Source organism: Amphiura filiformis, chromosome 13 (assembly GCF_039555335.1).
Source record: "Amphiura filiformis chromosome 13, Afil_fr2py, whole genome shotgun sequence".
Lineage (NCBI taxonomy): Eukaryota > Metazoa > Echinodermata > Ophiuroidea > Amphilepidida > Amphiuridae > Amphiura > Amphiura filiformis.
The window spans coordinates 37,022,648-37,046,093 of NC_092640.1; the positions used below are offsets into that span (position 1 = coordinate 37,022,648).

The 23,446-nt window shown below is 36.7% G+C and overlaps 1 protein-coding gene across 1 annotated transcript in view; it reads right to left on the minus strand.

The window, feature by feature from the left end:
* Positions 1-1,378: 1,378 nt before the first annotated feature.
* LOC140168292 (H(+)/Cl(-) exchange transporter 6-like) overlaps positions 1,379-23,446 on the minus strand; it is a 45,131-nt gene continuing 23,063 nt past the window's right edge. Inside the window, exons 15-22 of the mRNA XM_072191646.1 lie at positions 19,637-19,796; positions 19,109-19,215; positions 17,650-17,842; positions 16,135-16,397; positions 14,731-14,881; positions 13,693-13,800; positions 12,780-12,905; positions 1,379-3,375 (exon numbers count right to left, since the gene is read on the minus strand). Coding sequence (XP_072047747.1) covers positions 3,262-3,375; positions 12,780-12,905; positions 13,693-13,800; positions 14,731-14,881; positions 16,135-16,397; positions 17,650-17,842; positions 19,109-19,215; positions 19,637-19,796 — 1,222 coding nt within the window. The 3' untranslated portion in view covers positions 1,379-3,261. The remainder of the gene's footprint in view (positions 3,376-12,779; positions 12,906-13,692; positions 13,801-14,730; positions 14,882-16,134; positions 16,398-17,649; positions 17,843-19,108; positions 19,216-19,636; positions 19,797-23,446) is intronic.

Consider the following 23,446-nt stretch of genomic DNA (forward strand, 5'->3'; position numbering starts at 1 on the left):
TTATCTTAGAAATTGATGAGCCAGAAAATATCATCATGGAACAACAAGTAGGTCTAATTACAGAATATAGTGGTCACTGATACACTTTTATTTTCAAGGATTATGCCCGTTAAAAGCCCATGACAGGAATTTAAAAGGGCATTTCGTGATCCACAGCATCATCCTCCCCACATTTCTCAAAAAAGGTTGATTTTTATACCACTGGAAACCGTTGGCTACATAATGTTTGTGTACAAAAAATATTCTTACAGATTAATTCATTTAGCAAAAACATCGTGAAGTATGAATAACATTCTGGTACACCAGCATGAAATTACAACACATTGTCTATTGAGCAGTGTAATACACATAATCGGAACCAACTGAAATTTTTGGAATAAGCCTTTTCCGTGGATATCTTCTTTTGTGAGTGTCACAAAAAGGATGCTAGGATCACGAAATATTCCTTTTATAATACCCGGTTGCTTATTTGTCTGTATAATTACCTTATGCGATTTGACAGTGGTTGATTAATGTTTTACACCAAATTCAAAACACATTTCTTATGCATTTTAAATTGCAAGTTTTCTGTTTTTCTTTTATTCCATACACCAAAGCCTCCATCAAGACCTCAACAGAAAAGCATCAAAGACTACTTAGTGCCTTCTACTACTGCCATGGGTCCAGGTATTGATGATGATGACGATGAAGATGACAATGATGACCGGTTAAATGATGATATGACAAACCAAGGATTGGAGTCAAATAATTATGTGTTTGAAAGAGTTGGACAAAAGCAACAGATGAGCAAGTTTGGTGATGATTTAGAGGTAAGTAACAGGAATACCATATAAGTCCAGGAGACTGCCAAATATGGAATACAAGACCTTTGACCTTGGCTGTATAACAACATGTGGTGATCTAATGGGAAATTGCATACATTAAGAAATCACATTTCTATCAAAATTGCAACTGAAAATATAATTTGGATCCATATAAATGACTAGAGCTGGTTGTTCTCTTGGGTTTGGATAATCTTAATAATGTTGGCTGTATCCATTTGAAACCACAAACATACAAACATATCTCCATCAGTGAAGGATAGGGTGCATGTACATGTGCATACCTTGGGCGAACTTGGGTAAGGGGTTGTAATGCCAGGATGAAAGGATACAGAATGCACCCCCACACACAATTCCTGAACCAATTGCATGTGGCCAAAATGTTAATCACATGAGGCATTGTGTGTTTAAAATGTCTTGATCTGGTAACTAAAACGGCTCCTCCAGGAAGTACCATTAGCCACAGACTTGACACCCAATAGTGCTACCAAATTACCAATATTAAACATTTGCTTTTATTGCACTCACATGATGATACAAAACATGACACCATGCACTCTCATCTAAACAATAAAATGAAAATTTTAATCAATTTACTTGTTATCGTACACATGATTTATATACAAATTTATATAAAATGTAACCTTGGAAAAATCTTGAAAACATTCATTTTCCAGTGATAGTTCTATGTTCAATTAGTAGCTAGATTTCTAAACATGTTGGGACTCGAAAAAACATATCGATATCAATATACTTTTGTATACCTACTAATTGAACCTTAGAATAATTATGCTTTACAAAAATATACTATTAATTTTACAGCATTATGAAGCACACAATTGTAGATTCACACAGAAGAGTTATTTTACATATTTACAGTAAACATGTTTTACTTCAAAGAAATGGTAGACAAACTATTCCATACATTAAAGTACAATAACATTTTTTTGAGAAACTACATTATTTGCCAATTACGTCTTTAGACACAATTAAAATCATTGCTTAGTTACATCACCTTTTACACACACATCCCTATTTGTAAACAGCGACAAACATAGACATGAAATTCACATTAGTTCTTACTCAAACACTCATTTGAGGGCTTTTTTCATTTTCCCCCTTACCATATGGATGTGGTTAAGTCTTTACTATCCAAGTGCTTATCACCCTACACTGGCAACTAAAGTGGCGTCTTACATCCAAAAACATGATATGGTTTATAGGACTTCCATGGTTCCTGTGTGTCCATTATTGTACAAATATTTTGCCAGTGTTGACAAATAACCACTACCACACACAAGCATTAAAAAATAATGCTGTTTTTCATAATAAAAGTTCATTAGAAACAGCATATACATGTACAAGGTACTATTATTGTATTAAATCTCAGTTATGGAATGTTTTAAATTTAAGGTATTGACATATTAAAATAATGATACAACCATTTTATTTCATGCTTTACAAAAAGATTGCCTTTTACACCATTTACAATATACTTATTATCAACAAGAATATTTTCAAAGTCATGTAGTTATTAAATTACTATGGATATGGTCAAAAAGTGTAAAATTTTAAATCACATAAAAGTATTGTTTTGCGTAAAAAACATAGCCTTACACGTCAGATTCTCTATCAGCCTTCCAGCTGCATAGATGTGAACAGAAAAATCCTTACAAAAGTATTTTCAGCCTATTTTACAAGATGACCTCAATGTATGACCTTTCACACCCAACCATTACAGAACCGTTTATTATCGGATTACTACATTTGACTCAGATATTTCATGCTGATTTCTTACATGTACCTTCAATTTATCATCCATATGTGACTATCCATCTTAAACCGCTCGTAAAGTCGGCAAATTGTATTTCGAGTTACAGTGCAAAATGTGCATAAAGGTTGTATTCATATTTTTGTAATGTTTGTCCTACATGTTTCTCATTTTAGTGTCAGTCAAACGCCAATTTTTAATCCTATTGTTGAAGAGGATAATAAGCTTATACTTATGTATAGAGTTAGTAAATAGCCCTAGTCTTTGTTTGCTTTGGCCAAATCCTGTTCAAGTGGTGGGTTAACTAGGTCTAACAATCAACAATGAGAGGACATTCCTGAACCTCGTAGACTTGGGGATGATTTGAAGTGACCGCCAATTATGACAATTTGATATGTAATACCAGCGATGTGGAAAAAGAGAAATAATGTAGGACTAAAATAATGTACCCTTTTACTGAAGGAGCAACGTTTAACAAGCCATAACTCAGCTTCTGGATATTGTTTGAAGTCAAATGATATGTCATTGTAAAGCTTATGATATATATTTTCTAAACACGGAAGAAAACAAAATTGACCAGGGGCCGACTTTACTGGCGTTTTGACGTGGACGGTCACATATATTCTTCTGTCGGATTATATTGTGCTACAACCATTACAGTAGCGTTTGTTATGAGATTATTACATCTGACTCAGACATCTCTTCCTGATTCCTTTCATGTACCTTTAATTTCTCATCCAGGAATTCTTCTGTCAGATTATGTCGAGTTACAATCCCAAGTATCTGATGAAACAAACAATTAAAAAAACCAAAAGATGTTACTATTAATATTTACTTTTATTATTAGTTGTGTGAATTTTATTTGGCAACATAAATAATATTTACATGGCGAATTAAAAAAAAAGAATTTGGCATGGAAGCCATAGATATCACTCACAAGGACCTTACTTTAATAGTTTGATCCGCTTAGGATTTTGTTACTGTGTGTATCAATACATTTTCTCTGTTTGCATATATTCACAAAAGCATGTGTCTGCTGTCTGTCACGCATTCGCAATATGCAACTATATAGCACCCAACTGCATGCATGCCATTCTATATCATTACACAATGCAATGTCACTGTGTTATTCAAGCATACTGACAAACTGCAGATAACTTGAGACCATCCAATTGTATTCAAGTAACTATAGAAAGTGATGATATCAATATATTTTGCCATATTCACTACAAAGCATTGCAAAGGTTATACAGTGCAACCTTGTTAATATAAAATTATCTGGGCCTAAGATCTGATGTTTTGTTATTAAACAGGAATGTGTGTTATCACATCAAAAATATTATGCTTGAGAACAAATTTTGTATTAAGGTTATTAATTATTTTAAGCTGTTGTGATTTGGTAGTTCACAGCATCTTACGAATGGTAGTGAGCTTTGGCAAAAACTGCATTGCTCAATTCATAGCGAGTGTGTAGAAGAATTAAAATATCAGATATACTTTTATAGGTGCTGCGGTTCTTGAGTTACGTTGTAAAGAGGGCTGAAACAACACTTTTGTAAAACGTACATAACTCATTAACAATAATAAATTAAGCAAGTTTGCAAAGTATACGATTTGTAGAATGAACTTTTGCAAAAAATCAAGGTGTTATTTTCAATAATATATTGATCTAGATAATGAAAATCGATTTTTAGGTTGCTTCGACCAACAATACCTCGCTCTACCCTTAAAGAGGTCCCACTGGACAGTTTATTGTAATGTGATATTTATCAGTACTGTAAAGTGGTAATTTTGATGCTACATTTATTTTTGATATCCAAGCCACTACTGCTAAATAACAATGCATGAATATATTCTTTTTGTAGGTCATTGTCAGGAAACACAGAATTGTAAATTTGAAACCATTCCGGGAAACAGCTCAAAATTGGCAGACTGTGAAAAATTAATTGCACGAGACTTTTATAATATATGGATATCACCACAAAATATGTACTGACACATACAGACACCTTTTCAAACTTGATGGACTAGAACTAATTAGCAAAGGATGAAACACAAAGGTGCCAAATTAAAAACATGTAAAACTAAAAGACAGCAAAACTTACAAAACTTAAATTGCTTGTTAAATGCAAGGCTTGAATTGTGTTTTTTAATACATGACTTTCATATTTCTTTGCATTTTTTACTATAGTTTTGGATTCTTGCAATGTTCTGATTTCAAAACGTGTTTAAGTTGCTGCATTCTATATATAGCAAGCATTTGTTCGTAATTTAGCTTGAAAATCATAACAAATGCATCCCTAGTCATACATCTACACTAATTTAAAATGTATTGTGCAGATAGATAGATGTTGATGATGGTCAAACAATTTTGTGGAAATGGCTAGTGGACAATGTCTGTGCTCATAGTTCACAATAAATGTTGTAGATTTAGAGCATAGCAAAATGCCAGCCGTGTATCTATCGCCTGATAGAATATTAGATACCATTATTTTAAGTGGAACAACAAAATGGAGTGTATAGTTGTTACACAGAAAAATAATGGTATGTTGTGTTGTGTCAAGCAATAGAGGTTGTGCATGAAATTATTGGCATTAGCTCTGAACAAAGGATTTGAAACGGTGTCCTTCACCGTAATCATGGCACAGTGCAGTCCATTCAATCAAATGTTGTCATCAACCTATTTGTTCGTAGTACATTTGTTATGTACATGTATGTGAGACGAACTCGCGGTAGATTGTAATCATGCTTTTGTTGAATGCATTTGAGAAGTCCGCCATATTTACGGTATGATACATCATATGCACAACCTCTATAGATACATGACTGGGTCTCAAAAGAGTACTTTTTATTGTCATTCTAGAACAGATCAAGCATAAAATCTTGTGTGGATTTTTTTTAAAACCACTTTTTATGGCAATTTGTATCAAGTTCAATACAATTAAGTCCCTCCCGTGCACAGAATTGCCAAATCCAATGAGTCCTTCATGCATGAACACTAAATGACACACAGCCGCGATGAGTATGATTTCAGCTTGTATACCATGCACAACGCAAACAACATATTCAACAGCGCAGTTCAATATGCACCCAGCTGTACTCAATTGCCTCACAGAACATGGGCAAAAACCAATGAAATTAAAGAAAAAAACATTAAATATGAAAAAGGTTTTTAACATAAGTCTCCACATACATAAATGACAGCCAGTGAAAAAATTTCACTGACCATCCAGGATTTGGACCTGGGACCTTTGGATCAACGGACCGATGCTCTGCCAACTGAGCTAATGAGTCAGATGGAGAAGAGCAGTTTTGTTATTATCTATAGGCCAGCAGTTCAATGCCTGCAGTTCAAAAAACATTAACTGTTTAAAACAAATTTTAAATAAAAAATGTACAGATTCCCCACTATGTATGACATTATAACACTATACAAATGCATTTCTGTTTGATTTCTAGTGGGATTTTGCCGACATATCGCAGCAATACGATGATGAAGACGAGGAGAACAAATGGCATACAGCACGCCAAGATGATTTCACAGGTTGGGATGATGATGATAGAATCATACAAGAAGTAGATGCTGAATTAAACGGTGGTTTATCAGACGATTCACTGGAATTTGAAGATGAAATAGAGCTTGGGAGAGATCCTAATGAACTATGGTATGATCCAGACACAGAAGTGGTATCTAATTGATGTATCTATAGGGAAAGAAATCCAATTTGACTAAGGATTTTTTTACTCCATGGATATAAGTGACTTCTTATGGAGGGAAACCAGAGGGGGAACTCCCTGGCAAGTGGCGAACAATTTTGTTGAAAATTGGCCACATAATGCCTATGTTCACTGTAAAAAATGTATAAATTCCTTTTAATCAAGGCATTTATCTTATTTTATAAGCAAGGAAAACAATTGCTAATCATACTTAACAGGCATAATTCAGTGAACTAATATTGCTATTTAAAAATCTCAGACAAAAGTGTATGTGCCGAGCGTTGTGTCAAATGCATATGCGGACATAAGCTCTGACATAAGCGACTACATGTACATGTAGCTGCCCAGTAACAACATTGCATGGTGTGATTGGTTTATTCTTTTTCGAGTTGTGCGTAGTTTACAATGTCATATGAATGTGAAATGCTTGTCGATGCACTTTTTACATTTAAATTGTCCATGCCGGGTCCGAGATTTAAATATAGCAACAGCAAATAAGCTCTACAATGGTCGTGTATATATTTTTTGTACATGAGATCATACATGTTTACATGTGTAAGAAAAGTAAGTTTGTAAATAGTGGATATTATCCATGAGAAAGAGGGAAAATCAAATTTAATAGGTGCATATAGGCAACTCATAATATGCAGTAGATTTCTTTAAATTCACATAAATATGAATCAAAGTACTATTACATGCATGCATGCAAAAGATGTGAAAACCTGAGAAAGCATCTATCAATATAAGATATTTTATTTTGTTCTCAGCAGTTTTAGTCAGCTTCACTCTCTTTTCAATTGAAATAAATTCAAAATAGACTTGCTTCCACTAAATCCTTGGCATTAAATGAAATGGCTGTTATAAAAAGTAAACAAATGTTTATTTGTTTATTTGAGTTTTGTTGGCGCTTTCAACTATTTGCGGCATTATCTACACTGGTACTTTGTACTATCAATTATTCGGACAATTACTATGTAATGTCACGGCTGTTTGATGTGATCATTTATCAGTTTTTCAAACAAAATATCATGTATAACCCAATTTTAGGCTTAAACAGCAAAAAAGCGATATCATGCTAATGTATACAGATGCTTTTGAGTCATTTTCATCTTTAAATTTCCCCTCTTTTACAAAATTATTCATATTTTTAAGCCTTTTGGATATAAAATGTAGCTATTTATGACAAAATTGGTGGCGCTATTTAGTTACTAAAAGTTACTCTTTCAAGCTTTAAATACAACCAATTTATTTATATTTTTTGAAGAAATATGTTTATAAAATTTCTTTGCTGCTTGTTTCACCTATTCCATTTGTTTTAAATGCAGTATTAATCACCTACCCCTTGCAAATGAAGAAATATGATTTAGGATAAATAGCGCCATCTATAGTTTGCATTTAGTTAATAATGAAGCCAATTCTATATACATCAAACAACCGTGATGTATAATGAATCATAATTAATACTGAAAGCTGGTAAATTGGCAACTTTACAATCATGGAGAAGGAAACTGAAAGACCCTGAGTAAAAATGTGAGAGTGAGGGTGATGAACACCAATTATACATGAACTCTGCTCCCAAAAGTAAACCAATTATTATTATTCCTGGATTAACTAAAAAGACAATTTTTCAAAACTCATTTACTGAAGACAAATCACAAAATTATTGCTTTTCTGAATGTCACAAATTAATTTTGTACAGAATGTATACACAGATTCTGATCTAGCTATGAAAGAATTTTATAAAATTGTATAAAATATTTTATACGATATGTGTAATAAAACTGAAATCACACCTAATAAAGCCAATGTGTATTGTATATAATTTCAGTATTTTAATAATATTGAAGATTATGCACTAGATCCAAGGAAGTGATGATGTGGTCAAGGAGGAGATAATCCTCTATGACTTCTCAAATTTGACTTAACTCCGTCCATGCTGGTGTCAACTGTAGACGACATTTTTTTTTAATTCTAAAAAATTCTGAAGAAAGCATTACAATGAGTACAAGCACAAGCTCAGTGGTTCTTCAGATAGCTCTTGTTGATATTGAGAAAATATCTCAAAACTTGGACCTTTTATATTGAAGCCTGTGGCAAGCACCCAGCAAACTTGATACACTTTGGCAGGACCGGAATTATTGGGCCAGATGGGCCCAGGCCCAGGGCCCCCAAATTTAGGGGGCCTCACAAATTGCCCTGTGCATCTTCCTTTTAAGCCCGAAAAATAAAATGGTTTTTTTTGCCAAAATGGGGTAAAATTGCAAAATGTTGTGAGCTTCACACACACTGGCCCATTATATAGCAAAATTGACCTTCATTTTGGGCAAAGATAGTCATAGTCAAACATCTATGCTTGTCTCACTCAAAATTGTAACGCTCATCCAGCCACCACTGACCAAAACTTGGTCACTTGAGTGCACATGCCTTCCTCAAGGTGAGTTTGGAGCCTCCAAATTTTGGCCTGGCTCAGGGCCTCCAAAAAGGTAAATCCAGCCCTGCATTTTGGTCAGTGTTATAGAAATAAGACACATCCTAATTCTGAATTCAACAGCAATTCATGGCATTACCTGTTGTTGATTTGTGTCACAAAATCTGGACCAATGTGACATTACAATTTTTTGCAATTTTAGTTCAGACTTGTGTAAAATTGATGAGGGGCAGTAGATTTCTAACCCAAACAAGGGCCTTAATGGCCCTTGAAGATGTTGGCTTATTTCAAGCACTGTTCTCAAATCAATGATTGTCAATATCGTACTGCACACTCCACAGGTATTAGAGTATCGAGTGGGCAAGGTCACTTTGACTACTGAGATGTGCCATGTTAAAAATTGGGTCATCTGCCTTTTAAGAGAACACACAGAAGATCTAAAACCTTCGGCTTACTGAGCTGGTTGCCAACTAAGTTCAGTCTGAATTGTGAGCCAAATAATCAAAAAATTTGCCCAATTTTTCTCTTAGCCATTGGTTTCTATGAGACAGGAAACTACCTGTGAGAAGCCACTGTTGAAAAGTCGCCCAATTTGTTTCTTAACCATTTGTATTATGGGATAGAAAATAGACAAAATTCACCCAATTGGGCTACCAAATCATGTGTCTAGCAACCCTACATGGTATATCCCCTAGTGACTTACTCAAGTATAACAAGGTATCTCTATCTGTATCCTCATCAATTGCCAGACAACACAAGGCTTACTGGATAAAAGGAATCTGTTATATGTTATCCATTTACAGATGTTCTTATTTCGGAGAACATAGAATGAGCTATTCCAGTTGAAATTCGTACACCCCCTATAGAAGACATGACCTTAATCTTCCACATAGTGAGTGTGAATTTCAAATGGGGTTACTTGAGACTCCATTTAAACCCACCCCTCATTCGGATGTTTAAGGTCATGTCTTAAATAGGGGGTGTATGGATTTCAACTGGAATAGCCCAAGGTACAAGGTGATCATAAATCCAGGGGATTGACATACATCCAGCGGATTTATCAGTTTGAAATCTAGAATAAACTTGGATCATAACAACAACAGTTTGAACTTATCCTTGGTTTAGGTATCAACTGGGACAATGAACAGTGATTTCCCCAAGTTTTTACCGAATTGTGGAGACCTGGATGAAACACACACTAAAAAAAAAAATAAATTGAAAAAAAAAAACATGCAGCAGAAATTACATGCATGTTCTATCCCTAACCAGATTTTAAATTCACTCTGGCTTTGTAGTAAGGTAGTTAAATAATGATGAATGCCATTTTATAGCAAATATGCAAATGAAGTTCATGCAGATCACATGTTCTCGAGGTGCCAGGTTCTAGATGCAATGAGTCGGCCAAAATGCCTCCACCCTGACGTGCATCATTCTAACAATAGGGAATTTCACTTGGACATGGAGGAAATTTTTTTTAAACAAAGTGTAATTTGACTGACTGCCAACCCTCCAACAAGATGCATCACTAATTATGCTGCACCCATTCCCAGAAATTGGACGCACACCAAATTTATGCAAATGAGCTACTAAATTAGCATATTTTGCGATAAAAACCTACTAGAATTTGTATACGCCTTACCAGTTCCAAGAAATTTCACTCGCAACCTCGGATGGAAGGACAGAATGACGGATGGATGTATAAAAATGACTATACCTCATCATATTTATTAAGAAATCCCAACATCTCATTGGTCAATAATTGCACCAGCCCCATAGAGCAGTATTTTGACCACTAAAATATGAATCTTGAGACAAGAGAATTGAAAGTTTTGGTTCCCAAATGTGTTGAAGCCAACACAGAAGTGGGTTCACTAAAGTTTGGCCTGGGTAGGGATCAGGCCCGTAGCCAGGATTTTTTGTGGGGGCGGTGCTGATTTTGAAAAAGACTTTTTTCCACGGGGGTGGGGCAGTTTGTGAAAAGTGGACCTTCTCCCTCAAATCTGGATCTTTTTTGATCAAAAAAGCTTTAATGGTCTGATTTTATGGCTCACTATGCTCGCAAATTCTTAAAATTTGGGACTTTTTGTATACTTTTGCAAATTTGGGGTGGGGGCACCACCCCCCTGCACCCCCCCCCTGCACCCCCCCCCCCCTGGCTACGGCTCTGGTAGGGATGTGCTGATGAGAATTTGGAAGTGGACCCATCCATTTTCCAATTTTCTAAGAACTTTGGACCCATCTCTATACCAAGTTTTTGTCAAATTTAGAAACTTTTGCATGGCTACAGTTTAGTAAAATTGGGAAATTTTTCAGTGAAAAAATTGTAAAATATTGACCAAAATTGTCCTTGAAAAAGGGGTCAATGATATACCAAAATGGCAGAAATTGTGACCCATGTGTGCTACACATCGCCATAATGGTCATTTGTACTGAGTACAATCCAAGCCAACTCACACTGAATGATCGCACTACTACGCCCATACATGATGTTACCCATGATACCCATTTTGTGGCACCAGTTTTTGCAGTAAAAAATGTGGTAAATTAAAGAAATGTGTATTTTGAACATTTTTCCTATTTTAGTAAAATTAAATGAAACAAATCAACTGCTCTTATACAGTACAAGATTAATACTACTTGTGCAGCGAAAAAAACAGTCCAAATGGTTAACTTGTGCAAATTGTCTCTAAAAACTGAAAATCTTTAAAAAAAACCTGAATAAAAACCAAACAAAATCCCTATGTAGCTAACAAAGTACTACTGCTGCTTTTGTATTGAAGTAACACATAAATCCAGACCTGGGATTTGATATTTTGTCCATGTTGCCTAAAATTCCAGGTCTCAGATGAACCCTTGTAAAATGTCTACAGGGATGCAGTAAGAGAAAATCATGCTTATTAGAGGGTTTAGCACCAGAAGGTTCTATCAGCCATAGCTGCCCCATAGATATTTTGATCATTCCTCAGATTCTACATTAATATTGTACACATAATATGACACCGGGCAGCTATTGCAGATAGGACTTTCTTGCCATAAACCCTCAAAGTGATGGTCAAGATACACACTTCTTTATTATACTAGGAATTTCATTTGTCACGCTATGTCAGGCTGTGTTCATTCAACTGAAATTTCCACTGTAATTCCGGTCCTTTGTTTGATAGAGGGCAGTAGCAGAAATTAGTAAGAGCCTGAAGCTGGATACAGCTCAGTACCGTGCTCTCCTATATTTGACAATAGTACACCATTGCATTGTGTCATCATGGGCCTTAATATGGCATGTAGCCTAAAGTTAAAAGTTAAATCCTTCACAAGCATTTCGCCCATTGGGCGGCGCCTATCTCCGTTTCATAACCCTAGGCCACATGTCTGCAAGCAGAAAAGCTACAGCGGGGGGTTAGTCCACTGGTAGCCATGTGTTTAACTGTCCCTACTCCATTCTTTCAAAGCCGAACGCCTGGCAAGAAGGCAGTAGGTACCATTTTTAAAGCCTTTGGTATGGCCCGGCTGGGATTCGAACCCGCAACCTCCCGATCATGAGGCGGACGCCTATAACCACTAGGCCACCACGCCTAAAGCTGTGTAAAATTATACTTTGTTCTGCATTATGTAAGGCAATTTTACTGGAAAGGTGTAAAGAGAAATATGTAACAATGTTTGTGAACTACACACATAAACATAACACATAGATTGATTGGATTAGTATTACAAATATATTGTGTAAAAATGTTTGATCTTGTTGTTGGTGGCCCTTCCTGGTTGAAGCGAATTAAATTGGTCTAAATTGAACTGATTTGAAATGAATTGATTACCCTGACTTGAACTGAATTGAATTGATGCATCTGAATTTAACAAAACTTTGAATTGAACTGAATTGAACTAAATTAAAATGGATTGGAACCCACTTTAAAAAATGAAACTGAATTGAAGTGGTATAGAACTGACTTAAATTGAATTTAATAGAAGTACATGTAAATCGAATTGATTCAATAAATGTCAAATTTCCCATATATTTCTTTCTTGCCTGAAATACATGTAGACTTACCTCCCCAGAAGAGTTGACAACCTCCAGATGCCTGAGTCCCATGGTGCGGAATAGATTGAACACTTTACTGACTGGCGTCTCTGGTGACACGGTATATGGACATGGATTCATGTACTGGGTTAAATCCTACAATATAAATGATCAATATATGAATGGCTTAAATGGTGTTGCAAGAAAACGTTGCAGAATTTAAAAAAACAACAAAAAAACAACAACATTCCAATAGAGCAAAAAACAAAAAACATCAACAACAAAACTGGCAAAGATCATCCAGTTACTAAATTATCACCTGTTCTGAGTGTAATGCATGTTGCATACTAAAGGCATGTTGCATACCCAAGACACATTATATAAATGGTTTAGCATCAATCAGGGACTTGCCGTTAAGAAGCACATACACCCTATTCAAACAACAGTAAACCATCACAGCTAGGATCAACTCCTGAGTTCTTATGGGTAACCAGGACAATAAGCAGTTAGAACCTTGCCCAGGGAAATTTCATGTTAGCTCAATTGGGCTATTCACACTGGAAGATTTTGGAAATATCTTCCACAGGGGGAGTATGTTTTTCAATTGTGATTGATGAGAGTTAATTATTTTGAAATCCATACTCACCCTGTAGTATGGCTTAACATATATCTTCCACAAGTGAGTATTTCAAATGGAAGTTACCGAAGTATCTATTATATTTGTGAAATGTATACTAGTACCCTCTGTGGAGGACTTTAGCTAAATCTTCCACAGCGGTAGTGTAGATTTTAAATGGAATTGCCCAGTATTTCATGAGAGCAAACACAGCAGGGACTGCTTGAACTTGCATCACAAATGCACCAGAGTCAAACATCTTCCGCAAAGAATGTGGCACAAGCAAACAATTTACAATTTTAGCCTTATTTTTACGTTGAAACTTACCATGATCATATTCCTGTTAATATGTGACAGGTCTATATCATGAATGTCCGGATAGCGGGGATAGTCTTCTGTCAGCTCTTCATATTTTATTGTTCTCTGAGAGGAACTCTGTATGGAAGAAATTTTTAAATTTAAAATATTACAGAATATGTACAGTTTGCCATTTCAGTGTATGTCAATGTTAATGATAATACTGTTGCTGTCCTATTTTTGAAATCCATGGACATAAATAGAACACAATACATTATTCTTTATCAATATGTTATCAAATGCTAGCTAGTGTGTTAGGCTATATTCCAGTTGAAATCCATATAACCTCTAAAAGGAAGATATGACTAGGGTGTAGATTTCAAATGGAGTCACCCATACAGGTAACTCCATTTGAAATTCACACTCCCTGTGTGGAATATTATGGTCAAGTCTTACATATGGGATGTATGGATTTCAACTGGAATAGCCCAACAGATCCTCTCTTGCAGGATTTGAAGGATTTCAATTTTTTGGCCCCATGTCACATGGGAGAAAATGGTACTCATATATATTTAGCAGTATTTCTGCTCATGTATCACCATTTTGTGGAAATCAGCACAGATTTGCTGTTTCTTGACAGATTTTGTGACGATATCTGCCGATCTTAGCAGATTGATCAAAATTTGAAACAATCTTTGTAAAATTTCTTTTGTTGCCTTCATCAAATCACTTCTCGCATTTTTTCCATCTATGTCAAGTTCAGCTATACATGTATCTTGCTCTCTACTTTTAAATGAAGGATTTTATAATGTTTTTGTGTTGTTCTCGGCTTTTGTAAGTGGCGATAGCTGTTTATGTAGAATAAAGATGGCTACCTGACAACCGGAAAAAAATGAAAAAAAAACTGAGGTCATAAAACTATCACTCGATCTCGATCATCTCGATCTCATGCGCTATTGTGTAAGGTTTGAGTGTTTCTATGTTCCAGTGTACGATGTGTAAGCCTCTTCCCATGTGAGTCTGGAACTTTTTGTCATGCATCACTAATGTTTTTAATAGAATTCTTACCGGTGAATTTTCAGCATAGCACACTCCTTTCTTCAGCAATGCTACCAGGTGACTGCGCAAAATGACTCCATGAAAGGTCAAAGGTCGGTAGTCGTCTTCGATATCTCTGGAGTCAGTCTGGGAGTCGTTACTTAGGTCCGACATTATGTCACTGTAATAGACAAAACAAGGAAAATGATTAACAGCATTTAAAAGAAAATTGAATTATCGTGGACCTGCCATCATGCTATAGACCAAGGGTCTTCCTTCAAACACAATGCACAGTATTTTGTGTGTACTTTTCTTGCATGCATTTAATGCATCCTATGGACTGATTTTACAAAGCGTATGCCGTAATGAAAGGGTGTGTATGAAAGGCACATGCACAAAAATATGCAATTCATAAGTAGAACCTTAATGCTTGGAATGGGGGTACCATATATAGTAAGATGATACAAAATAAAGCACACAGGTATGAATGTTGAAGCATACTGTCATGTTATATAAACCACACACTTGATTCTCTCCAGCAATGACCGTGTTACAAGTCATGGACCTGGTTTGTTAGATTTCACTTGCTCAATAAGACATACATAGAGAATGAATTTGGGTTGTTCTTTTTCATATGATAGGCCTATGTATAAGCAATGATTTCCCATGCTTAACTCAATTTGGCCAAAGTGTGGACTTGGGTGGGTTTTGTATTCAGGTACCCATTGTTAAAGAATGTGATCATGAGTTCCAATCCCCACAGTGCATTGTGTTAACCACCAATACAAGTCATTTTTTACCAACAACTGCAGGGTGGGTCACATATAATAAAAAAAATACTTAAAAATATTGAGCAAACTTACCCTTGATTAGAGAAAAGCGAGGGTAATAAATTTGTTCCACATGGTTTCATTTTTCCAAAATTGGATACCAAATTTGATCTCATATAACTCAACAGCTCTTGACACCTGCTGATGTACACATTTCATGGTGCTCTGGAGGCAAGCTTAACTTACACTTGATCCAGGCGCTGGAATTGCCGGAGGACATATGGTGACCCAAGTCCAGCTGCTTATGATGACAGGTTAACCAGTGTGTGTTTAAGACAAACTTTCATGTCCACAGCAATTGCCATGCCAACTAGCTGACAAAGCTGAAAAAAGCTGGAAAAGCATGCCTTCAAAAGTTTTAACCCCTGAGCACTATACCTGCCGATCTAACATTGCCTCTGATTGAGTGATTGGTCAATTACACGATATCTTCACTTTAATCAGAATGGAGCTTTGCAAATAATCCACCCCAATTTCTTTGCATGGTGAAATTATTCTAAAAATGTTGCTGATTGGTCCAATTGATAATGAAAACTTTTTTTTTGGCCAATCGGCAGGTAGTTCTCATGGGGTTAAGGATATGTACACATGATGAGCAACTTACACAGGATGATTCCTATGTTCTTCTTCCATGCTAGCTGCTCTTGGTCTATCACTCTCTTCATTCAGTATACTTGAATTACGATGCCTTATCTCACTTGAGAAATAAGCACCTTGTGACCAGCTCTGGGATGTCTGAAATTCATCTGCTGCACGTCTATCATTTGGCATTCTTGTACTTGAACTACGCATTCTTTGCAAGTCTATGGACATTTGGGATTCTCTTCTTTGAAGCTGCTCTTTGGCACGAGTAAGAGTATGCTCTTTCTGAAGAAAAAAAAGTGAGTTATACTTCAATTAGACCTGATCAATACAGGTGTGTGTGAATTATTTGAAATAATCTTGATTTCATTAAGTTTGAGCGAAATAATAAATTGTAAAATCTGTGCAGGCTGAGGAGGATACCCTTAACTTGTTTCAAAATTAAACTAACATACCTGGCCATGTCAAAGGCTCTATTTTACACACTGATTTTGTCCTGATTTTGACAAATTTACTCTGAATTCCAAACTCTTCCATAACTTTCTTATTATTTTTTGGATAAATTGTTGGATCTGGAGTGGCTAATAATAACACATTTGAATTTGGTAGGAATTCTCGAATATTCTTAAATGTCATTGACCTGATGGACAGCCTCATCCCCCCCCCCATTTTTTTTCACCAAAACAGAGATTTTGGTATCAAAAGCTTATATTTTTCTCATTTAACTAGTAAAATTTAATGCCTGAGATATGTTTCATTTCGATGGTGTGAACAAAAACGTAGCTAAATGTGTTTACCACACAGGAAGTGTGTGAACTGTCATATGGGGCATTAATATACATGTTTTTCTTTCTAAAATCAAAACCACTGGAGCAATACAATTTGGAAACATTGTGTTAATGGTAGGCCTCAATCTAAGATAGAAAACAGAACATGAAAAATCAGCTAGACCATGCCTCTTTAAAGCCTTAATGTACAATCTTTTTAAATTTTTAGATGTTTCTTTTTTTTCTTCCAAAATGATAATATGCAATCATTATGAATGTTCCCAATACATTTGGACGCAAAAAACATTGGAAATTTGCAAAGAAACAACATCATAAACTTCACCTCTATCAATCGAAATATCTCGCACTTTTTGGATTAGGACGCCAAGTGTGGCCTCAGAGTTAGGCTCATACGCATCCAGTTTGGTTACGCTCCCTCCACATGTGTGAAGGGAGCGTAACCAAACTGGCTTCATAGGAGATTAAGATTTGCGATTTTTCCGACATATTATCATAATCTGAAATATTATGATAATATGTCGGACCAACAGAAAATCATCCCGTTTTCCTACAAATAGGGCAAATTTGACAATTTGCTCATACATGTAGATGTAAGTTGGAACATGTGTAAGTATTACAAATATGCCCAAAAAATCGGTTTTGAAAAAATAAAGGTATATTCTGAAAAAAAGATCGTACATTAAGGCTTTAAACGGGTGGGCTGTGGTTTTCAAATGGAATTAGCCTATAATAATAATGGCATTCCTCACCTTGAATTGTGTATTCTGAGTCTCTAAGGCGCTGTCCACCATTCTACTGTCCCGGTCCTCATTTCTCGTATTATCTGTGATGATAGGATATGCATGGTGCATTGTGGTCCTTAGTATGCTGATAACAGAACGCACACGTGTGTGAGGATATAGGTAGGTCAGGTTGGTCTCCATGATTTCATGTACTCGTAACCTGCAAAGAAAAAAGTGCACAACACATTATAATAGGTGTTGAAACACTGACCCATACAGTATTATCTCATGCAATTGAACACCACAAGATTCATATTGGGGCCGCCTGCACTGGTACACCATTACTGTGCAGTGCCAAGGGAGTAACGTACTGGTGTACATGTAGTACCAGGACAGTACCACTGTTGGCGGGTCCTGTGCAGTAGCAGCATTGGTACTATGTAGATACTTTGTGTGCACCAGTCAGGTATATTGGTGATGGGATACCTGTGCAGGCAGCTGTAATAAAAATCTTGCAGTGTAACTTGTGAAGAAAATAAGCACAACAATTTCATATTTAAGAGGTACCGGTAATAAAGACACCATGTGACTTCAGAGGACAAAAATTTACGGTAACATAATGTTGTCAAATTAGCAGTCCGTCCGATGGCGAAATATTTTATTTTTCAAATTTCATTATTATGTAATACTTGACAAATTAATACAAGATTTGTTTGAGTGTTTTAAACAAATGAACACAAGATTTATTCTGTTAATATCAATGAGAACTAACAGCGAGGCCTAGAAATTCAACATTTTCAGTGAAATGATTTTCATAAGCATAACAATATTTTATTAAGTTTAAGGGTAAGAGGATGGCACTGATCATTGTGTAGGCCCTACAATACTCTGCAGAATTCAAATTTCACATTTTGGAGAGTATCTGTGGTTCTTCAACGTAAAATTTTGTGAATTTGTACATTTCCTTAAAAGTCTATAAGAAGAAGAAAATATTTGCCGCTATGAAAATGTCCAGAATCACCCCCACTCACAAAATTCATGAAATTTTCATGCACACAAATACTGGGCTATTCCATTTAGAATACACACTACCCCTGTGGAAGATTTAGCTAAAGTCTTCCACAGAGGGAGTATGAGTTTTGAACACAATATACACAATTGGGTCAATTCCATTTGAAATACTCACTCCAGTTGTAGCAGATTATAGATAGCCATAATGCAGGGGGATTTCAAAATGATTAACGCTGACCAATTACATTTGAAAAACATACTCCTGCTGTGGAAGATATTTCCAAAATCTTTCACAGGGGTAGTATGGATTTCAACTGGAATAGCCCATTTTATGCTTTGAGTAAATTAAAGATGGCACCTCTAACGAAACATATCAACCCACTATACATGTATAACTGCAACATAGTTTATTTTAAATTTTACATTAAAAAAAAATTGGAAGAGCTACCACACCACCAATTTATTGGTGACTTACTTTTCAACTTTCTTAGAAGCTTCCCATTCCAGATGCGGTACACCTTTGAGATGGACATGGATGTCATAAAGACCTTTATTGAACAGATCACCTGACCATTTAGCAACCTACAGGTAAACAAAGACAAAACAAGATGATAAACTAAAAATCCAACTTTTCAGTTATTCCCAAATCTAATGGTACTCCACTATCAAGAAGACTGTACTCTAACTTAGCCTAATATCACTGTCATCATTTTACTGAAGTTGACAGGGATATTTTAAGTCCATAGCTGATCTCATTGGTAGATTTTATTAAGATGACCGTTAGACTAATGGTAATTTAATTAAGAATGGGAAGCTGCTGACCCAATTAACGTAAAGTAGTCACTGATAACTTACTATTAGTACCACCATAATGGGAAGTCCATAGCTGATTTCATTGGTAGATTCTATTAAGATGGCCATTACACTGATAGTCATTCTGATCACACCACTGAGGAACTGAAAGCTGCTGATGTAAATGTCCCTATAGTCACTGACAACTTACCATTAATACCACCATAATGGGAAGTCCATAGCTGATTTCATTGGTAGATTCTATTAAGATGACCGTTAGACTGATAGTCATTCTGACCACTCCGCCCAAGAAGGCCGCTGAACCCATCAAAGCAAATGACCCTGAGTAGATATTTCGGTAACCAACATATCTGTAATTGTCGAAGACAAGTGATGAAGAACATTAATTTAATTAATTTTTTTTATGTCAAGACATATCTAGGCATTAACAGCTGTTATCGTTACGATAAAGCTGACGGGTTGGCGCCTAGATAGCTATTAACCTCCTTTTTGAAGCTGTTCCATGATCTGTTTCACAATTCCAGGAATGTGAGGCGGGAGTGCATTCCATGTGCGGGCTGTAGATGGAATGAAAGACCGCTCTTGACTAACAAGGTTAGATCTTGGAATCTGAACTGGAAGGTCGTAAGATCTAACTGAGCGGCGAAGGCGAGGGTCCGTCTGGAGCTGGTCCGAAAGTAGTTGGCATAGTAATTCAGGGGCATTCCCGTAGAAAATTTGATGGAACATAGTGGTGGCACCTACTGTTCTACGGTGAGCCAAAAGCTGAATTTGAAGAGAGGAAAGTTCTTCTCCAGGGAGATCGATGATGCGAGCAGCACGCCTCTAGACTGCATCTAGTTTTGACAGTGATGTAGGAGTTGCTCCATGCCATGCTGTGCTAGCATACTCCATCTTAGATCTGACCATCTCTTATATATTATGGCTCTCTGAGCTGTCACCAAGTAGGGTGCATCACGACGGAGGAGACCAGTGCGCTGGGCCTCTGTCTTTGCCATCTAGGATTCCAAGATAAATCCCTGCTGAGGGTGAGACCAAGGAGTTCAACACTATCTGCCTCTGGGAGCTTTATACCAAAGAATTGGAGGCTAGGATGATTGCCAGCAGAATCTCTGCGGTTGGAAACCGTGATGGATTGGCATTTAGCTGCTCCGAAAAGCATGTTCCATGTAGAGGCCCATGTTTCGATCTCTAGTAGATCTCTAGTTTATTTGGTCGTGAATAGTGACTAATCTTATCTTTGTTGTTCATTTTATAGTACAAATATCATAATAACAAATCTATCTCTTTAACCTCTTGGTGGGGAGCAGGGTGCATATTGGTGCTAAGGAAAGTTGTTCCCTCCTCCTCCACACTAGAGAGGTGGGAGCAGTGGGGAAAGTTGCTCTTGGCACTCTATAGTAAAATCTTAAAGGATCAAAATTAACCAATCTGTGGTTTCTGATTTCCTTTATGTATACTCATTTGCATGTAGATCACCTTTATTAGGTAAGCTGACAATATTATTTATAAAGCCTACCCAGTCGCACTGCAGTTTTTAGCGGGATCCCGCAAATGGGGCGTACCTCATCCCATTTTTTCACACTTCTGTAAGTAGCAATTAGCACCTCTTGAGTTTTCCGATAAAATCAATGGTCACTAATAGTAGTGGCACCAGTCGCGGTACACATCGCAGTACTGACGGACTTCTGCACTACATTGAATAAACAATGTTCATTGTTTACGCTGGTTTAAATCATGGGTCAATATAACTATAAACAGATTCTAGGTAGTGTGTGTGAATGTGTGATAATGGACGAATATAACTGTTTACTGTTACAGTATTAACCAGCTATTGTTGATGGTATCGGTAGCTAGTGATTTTTGCTTTACGGTCGGCACTAGTATTGTGTTAGCATGGTACTGTGTGCGATGCATTAAATTCGTGTTTGAGCTCTGTTTTGGCATATTTGGGGGTTTATAAGATATGTCCGAAAATTGGGTTTGATACTTTGATTTACCGATTGTATTCTAATACCGCTGCACATCGATCTTTTTTACGGGTAAGGCATATACAGATACAATCTACACTTCTTCAAAGTTTTACACAAAAAAAGAAACACACAGGATGTTATTTCCTCATAGGCCTATATAGGATCACCGTCATTCCTCTTATACCAGGGGGGGGGGGCCATCTTCAACCACAAGTCGGTAGCAATTAGCACCTCTTGAGTTTTCCGATAAAATCAATGGTCACTACTAGTAGTGGCACCAGTCGCGGTACACCGCAGTAAGACGGACTTTTGCACTAGCCTGGTCCGAGATATCTGCCTGCCCAGACCTGGCCCTTGGTCCAATTAATATTTTGGAGAAGTTTCACTTCCAGGTGCTTCATAAAACAACTTTACATGATCATCGGAAAAAACATGTTGAAAATTTGAAAACATGACTCCGAGAACGGCTCTTTACTTCCTTGCCATCTTTGGCCAATAATTTAGTAGCCTACCATGGCAACAGTTGATATATATTATCATGTACGTACAACCAATCACAGTGCTAGCTGGAAACAAGTTAACCTTATTATAATTTTATGAATGGGCTGTTGTCTACATGTTACGCGTTCCCGGGGTACTCGATTCAATGGACCAGCTTATTGGAGTGCCGGGTTTGGGGTCCCGGGTTGGGTGTCAGGCTTATAAATAAATAATTACGGGTCATAGGCAGCCACGTTGTTTCATAATTATAGTTTCCGCCAATGTTCCTGGCCAATAATGGGGTTGTCATTTTGTTCGGAAGGTGGGGGAGGTGTTGTCACAAATATATATGGGGGGTCATCATTTTTTGAAAGATTACCAAAATTAATGGAGGAGTCACAAAAGACTGGTTTCAATACAATTTTAACCTGTTAACATGGTTATTGGGGTAAGGTGTCGGCCTATCGGTGCTGGTGGGTGGGGGTCATTTTGTCGAAATAGGGGGGACGCAATTTTATTGACGCCAACTTTTGGACAAGTTGGGACAACCCCCCGAAGAAAATGATAGCCCCTTATCTATGGGCTGAACAATAATAATTATGAGCCCGAGTGGGGATTTCCAAACTGCCTGCCAAAAATCAATCCCACCGGCCTGCCAAAAATGCTTGCTTTTCCTCTCCAATTCCAATTTATTTTGCATCTACTTACTTTCTCAATAATAATTTCAATTTTTATGGGCCTTATAAAGGATAAAGATCTGATAATTAATCATTATTTACAGATATCGGCACGTGCATGCATCTCCCGAATTTGGGAGGCGAGGCCCCCCAGGCTTAAGGCAAGCGGTGGCAAAATAGAAGGGGCGACAGAAGATGAAGAGGTGTATTAAACGGCCAAAATCACCAGTAGGGTTTCTTTCACTTTACCTTGTTCAGCACAAAAAGGACAGAAACCATTCCTGATAATTATTATTAGTATTATTTCAGCATTTTTAGTATATAATAACAAATTTAAAATTTGAAGGAGGCGGGTAGAATAGTTATTAATGAAAAATGACGGAAAATTGTTGGAACATTATAACGTTACCATTTTAGTGCACTAACAGCTATAGGCGTAGGCGGGGCCGATATTGCGGGCGTGTAACACCTCAAATACTTTACAAAACCAAAAATTTGTTGAAAAAAAATTAGCCTAGCCTCTACCCCCCCCCCCCCCTCCAACACTTTTTAGATGTTCGAGAGTCGTCCTGGCTGGAAAAAATTGGGTCAACTATTTCGGCTTTTGCTGCAAGGGTGGCAAAATCCCCCGGGTAGGAGCGCGCCACGGTAGGCCACTGACACTCACCAAACATGGGTGACGGGATGTGCGGTTTTTTTTATGCATTTTTTCAACTATCTAACCCAATGACCCCCTTTCTTGTTTTACTGAACTCCTTCTCACCCAATGACCCCTTTTTTGTTTTCCTTTCACCAAAAGACCCCCTTTTTTCAAAAAATTTGGGAAAATTTCTGATAATCTCTCACTGGATGACCCCATTTTTTCATTAT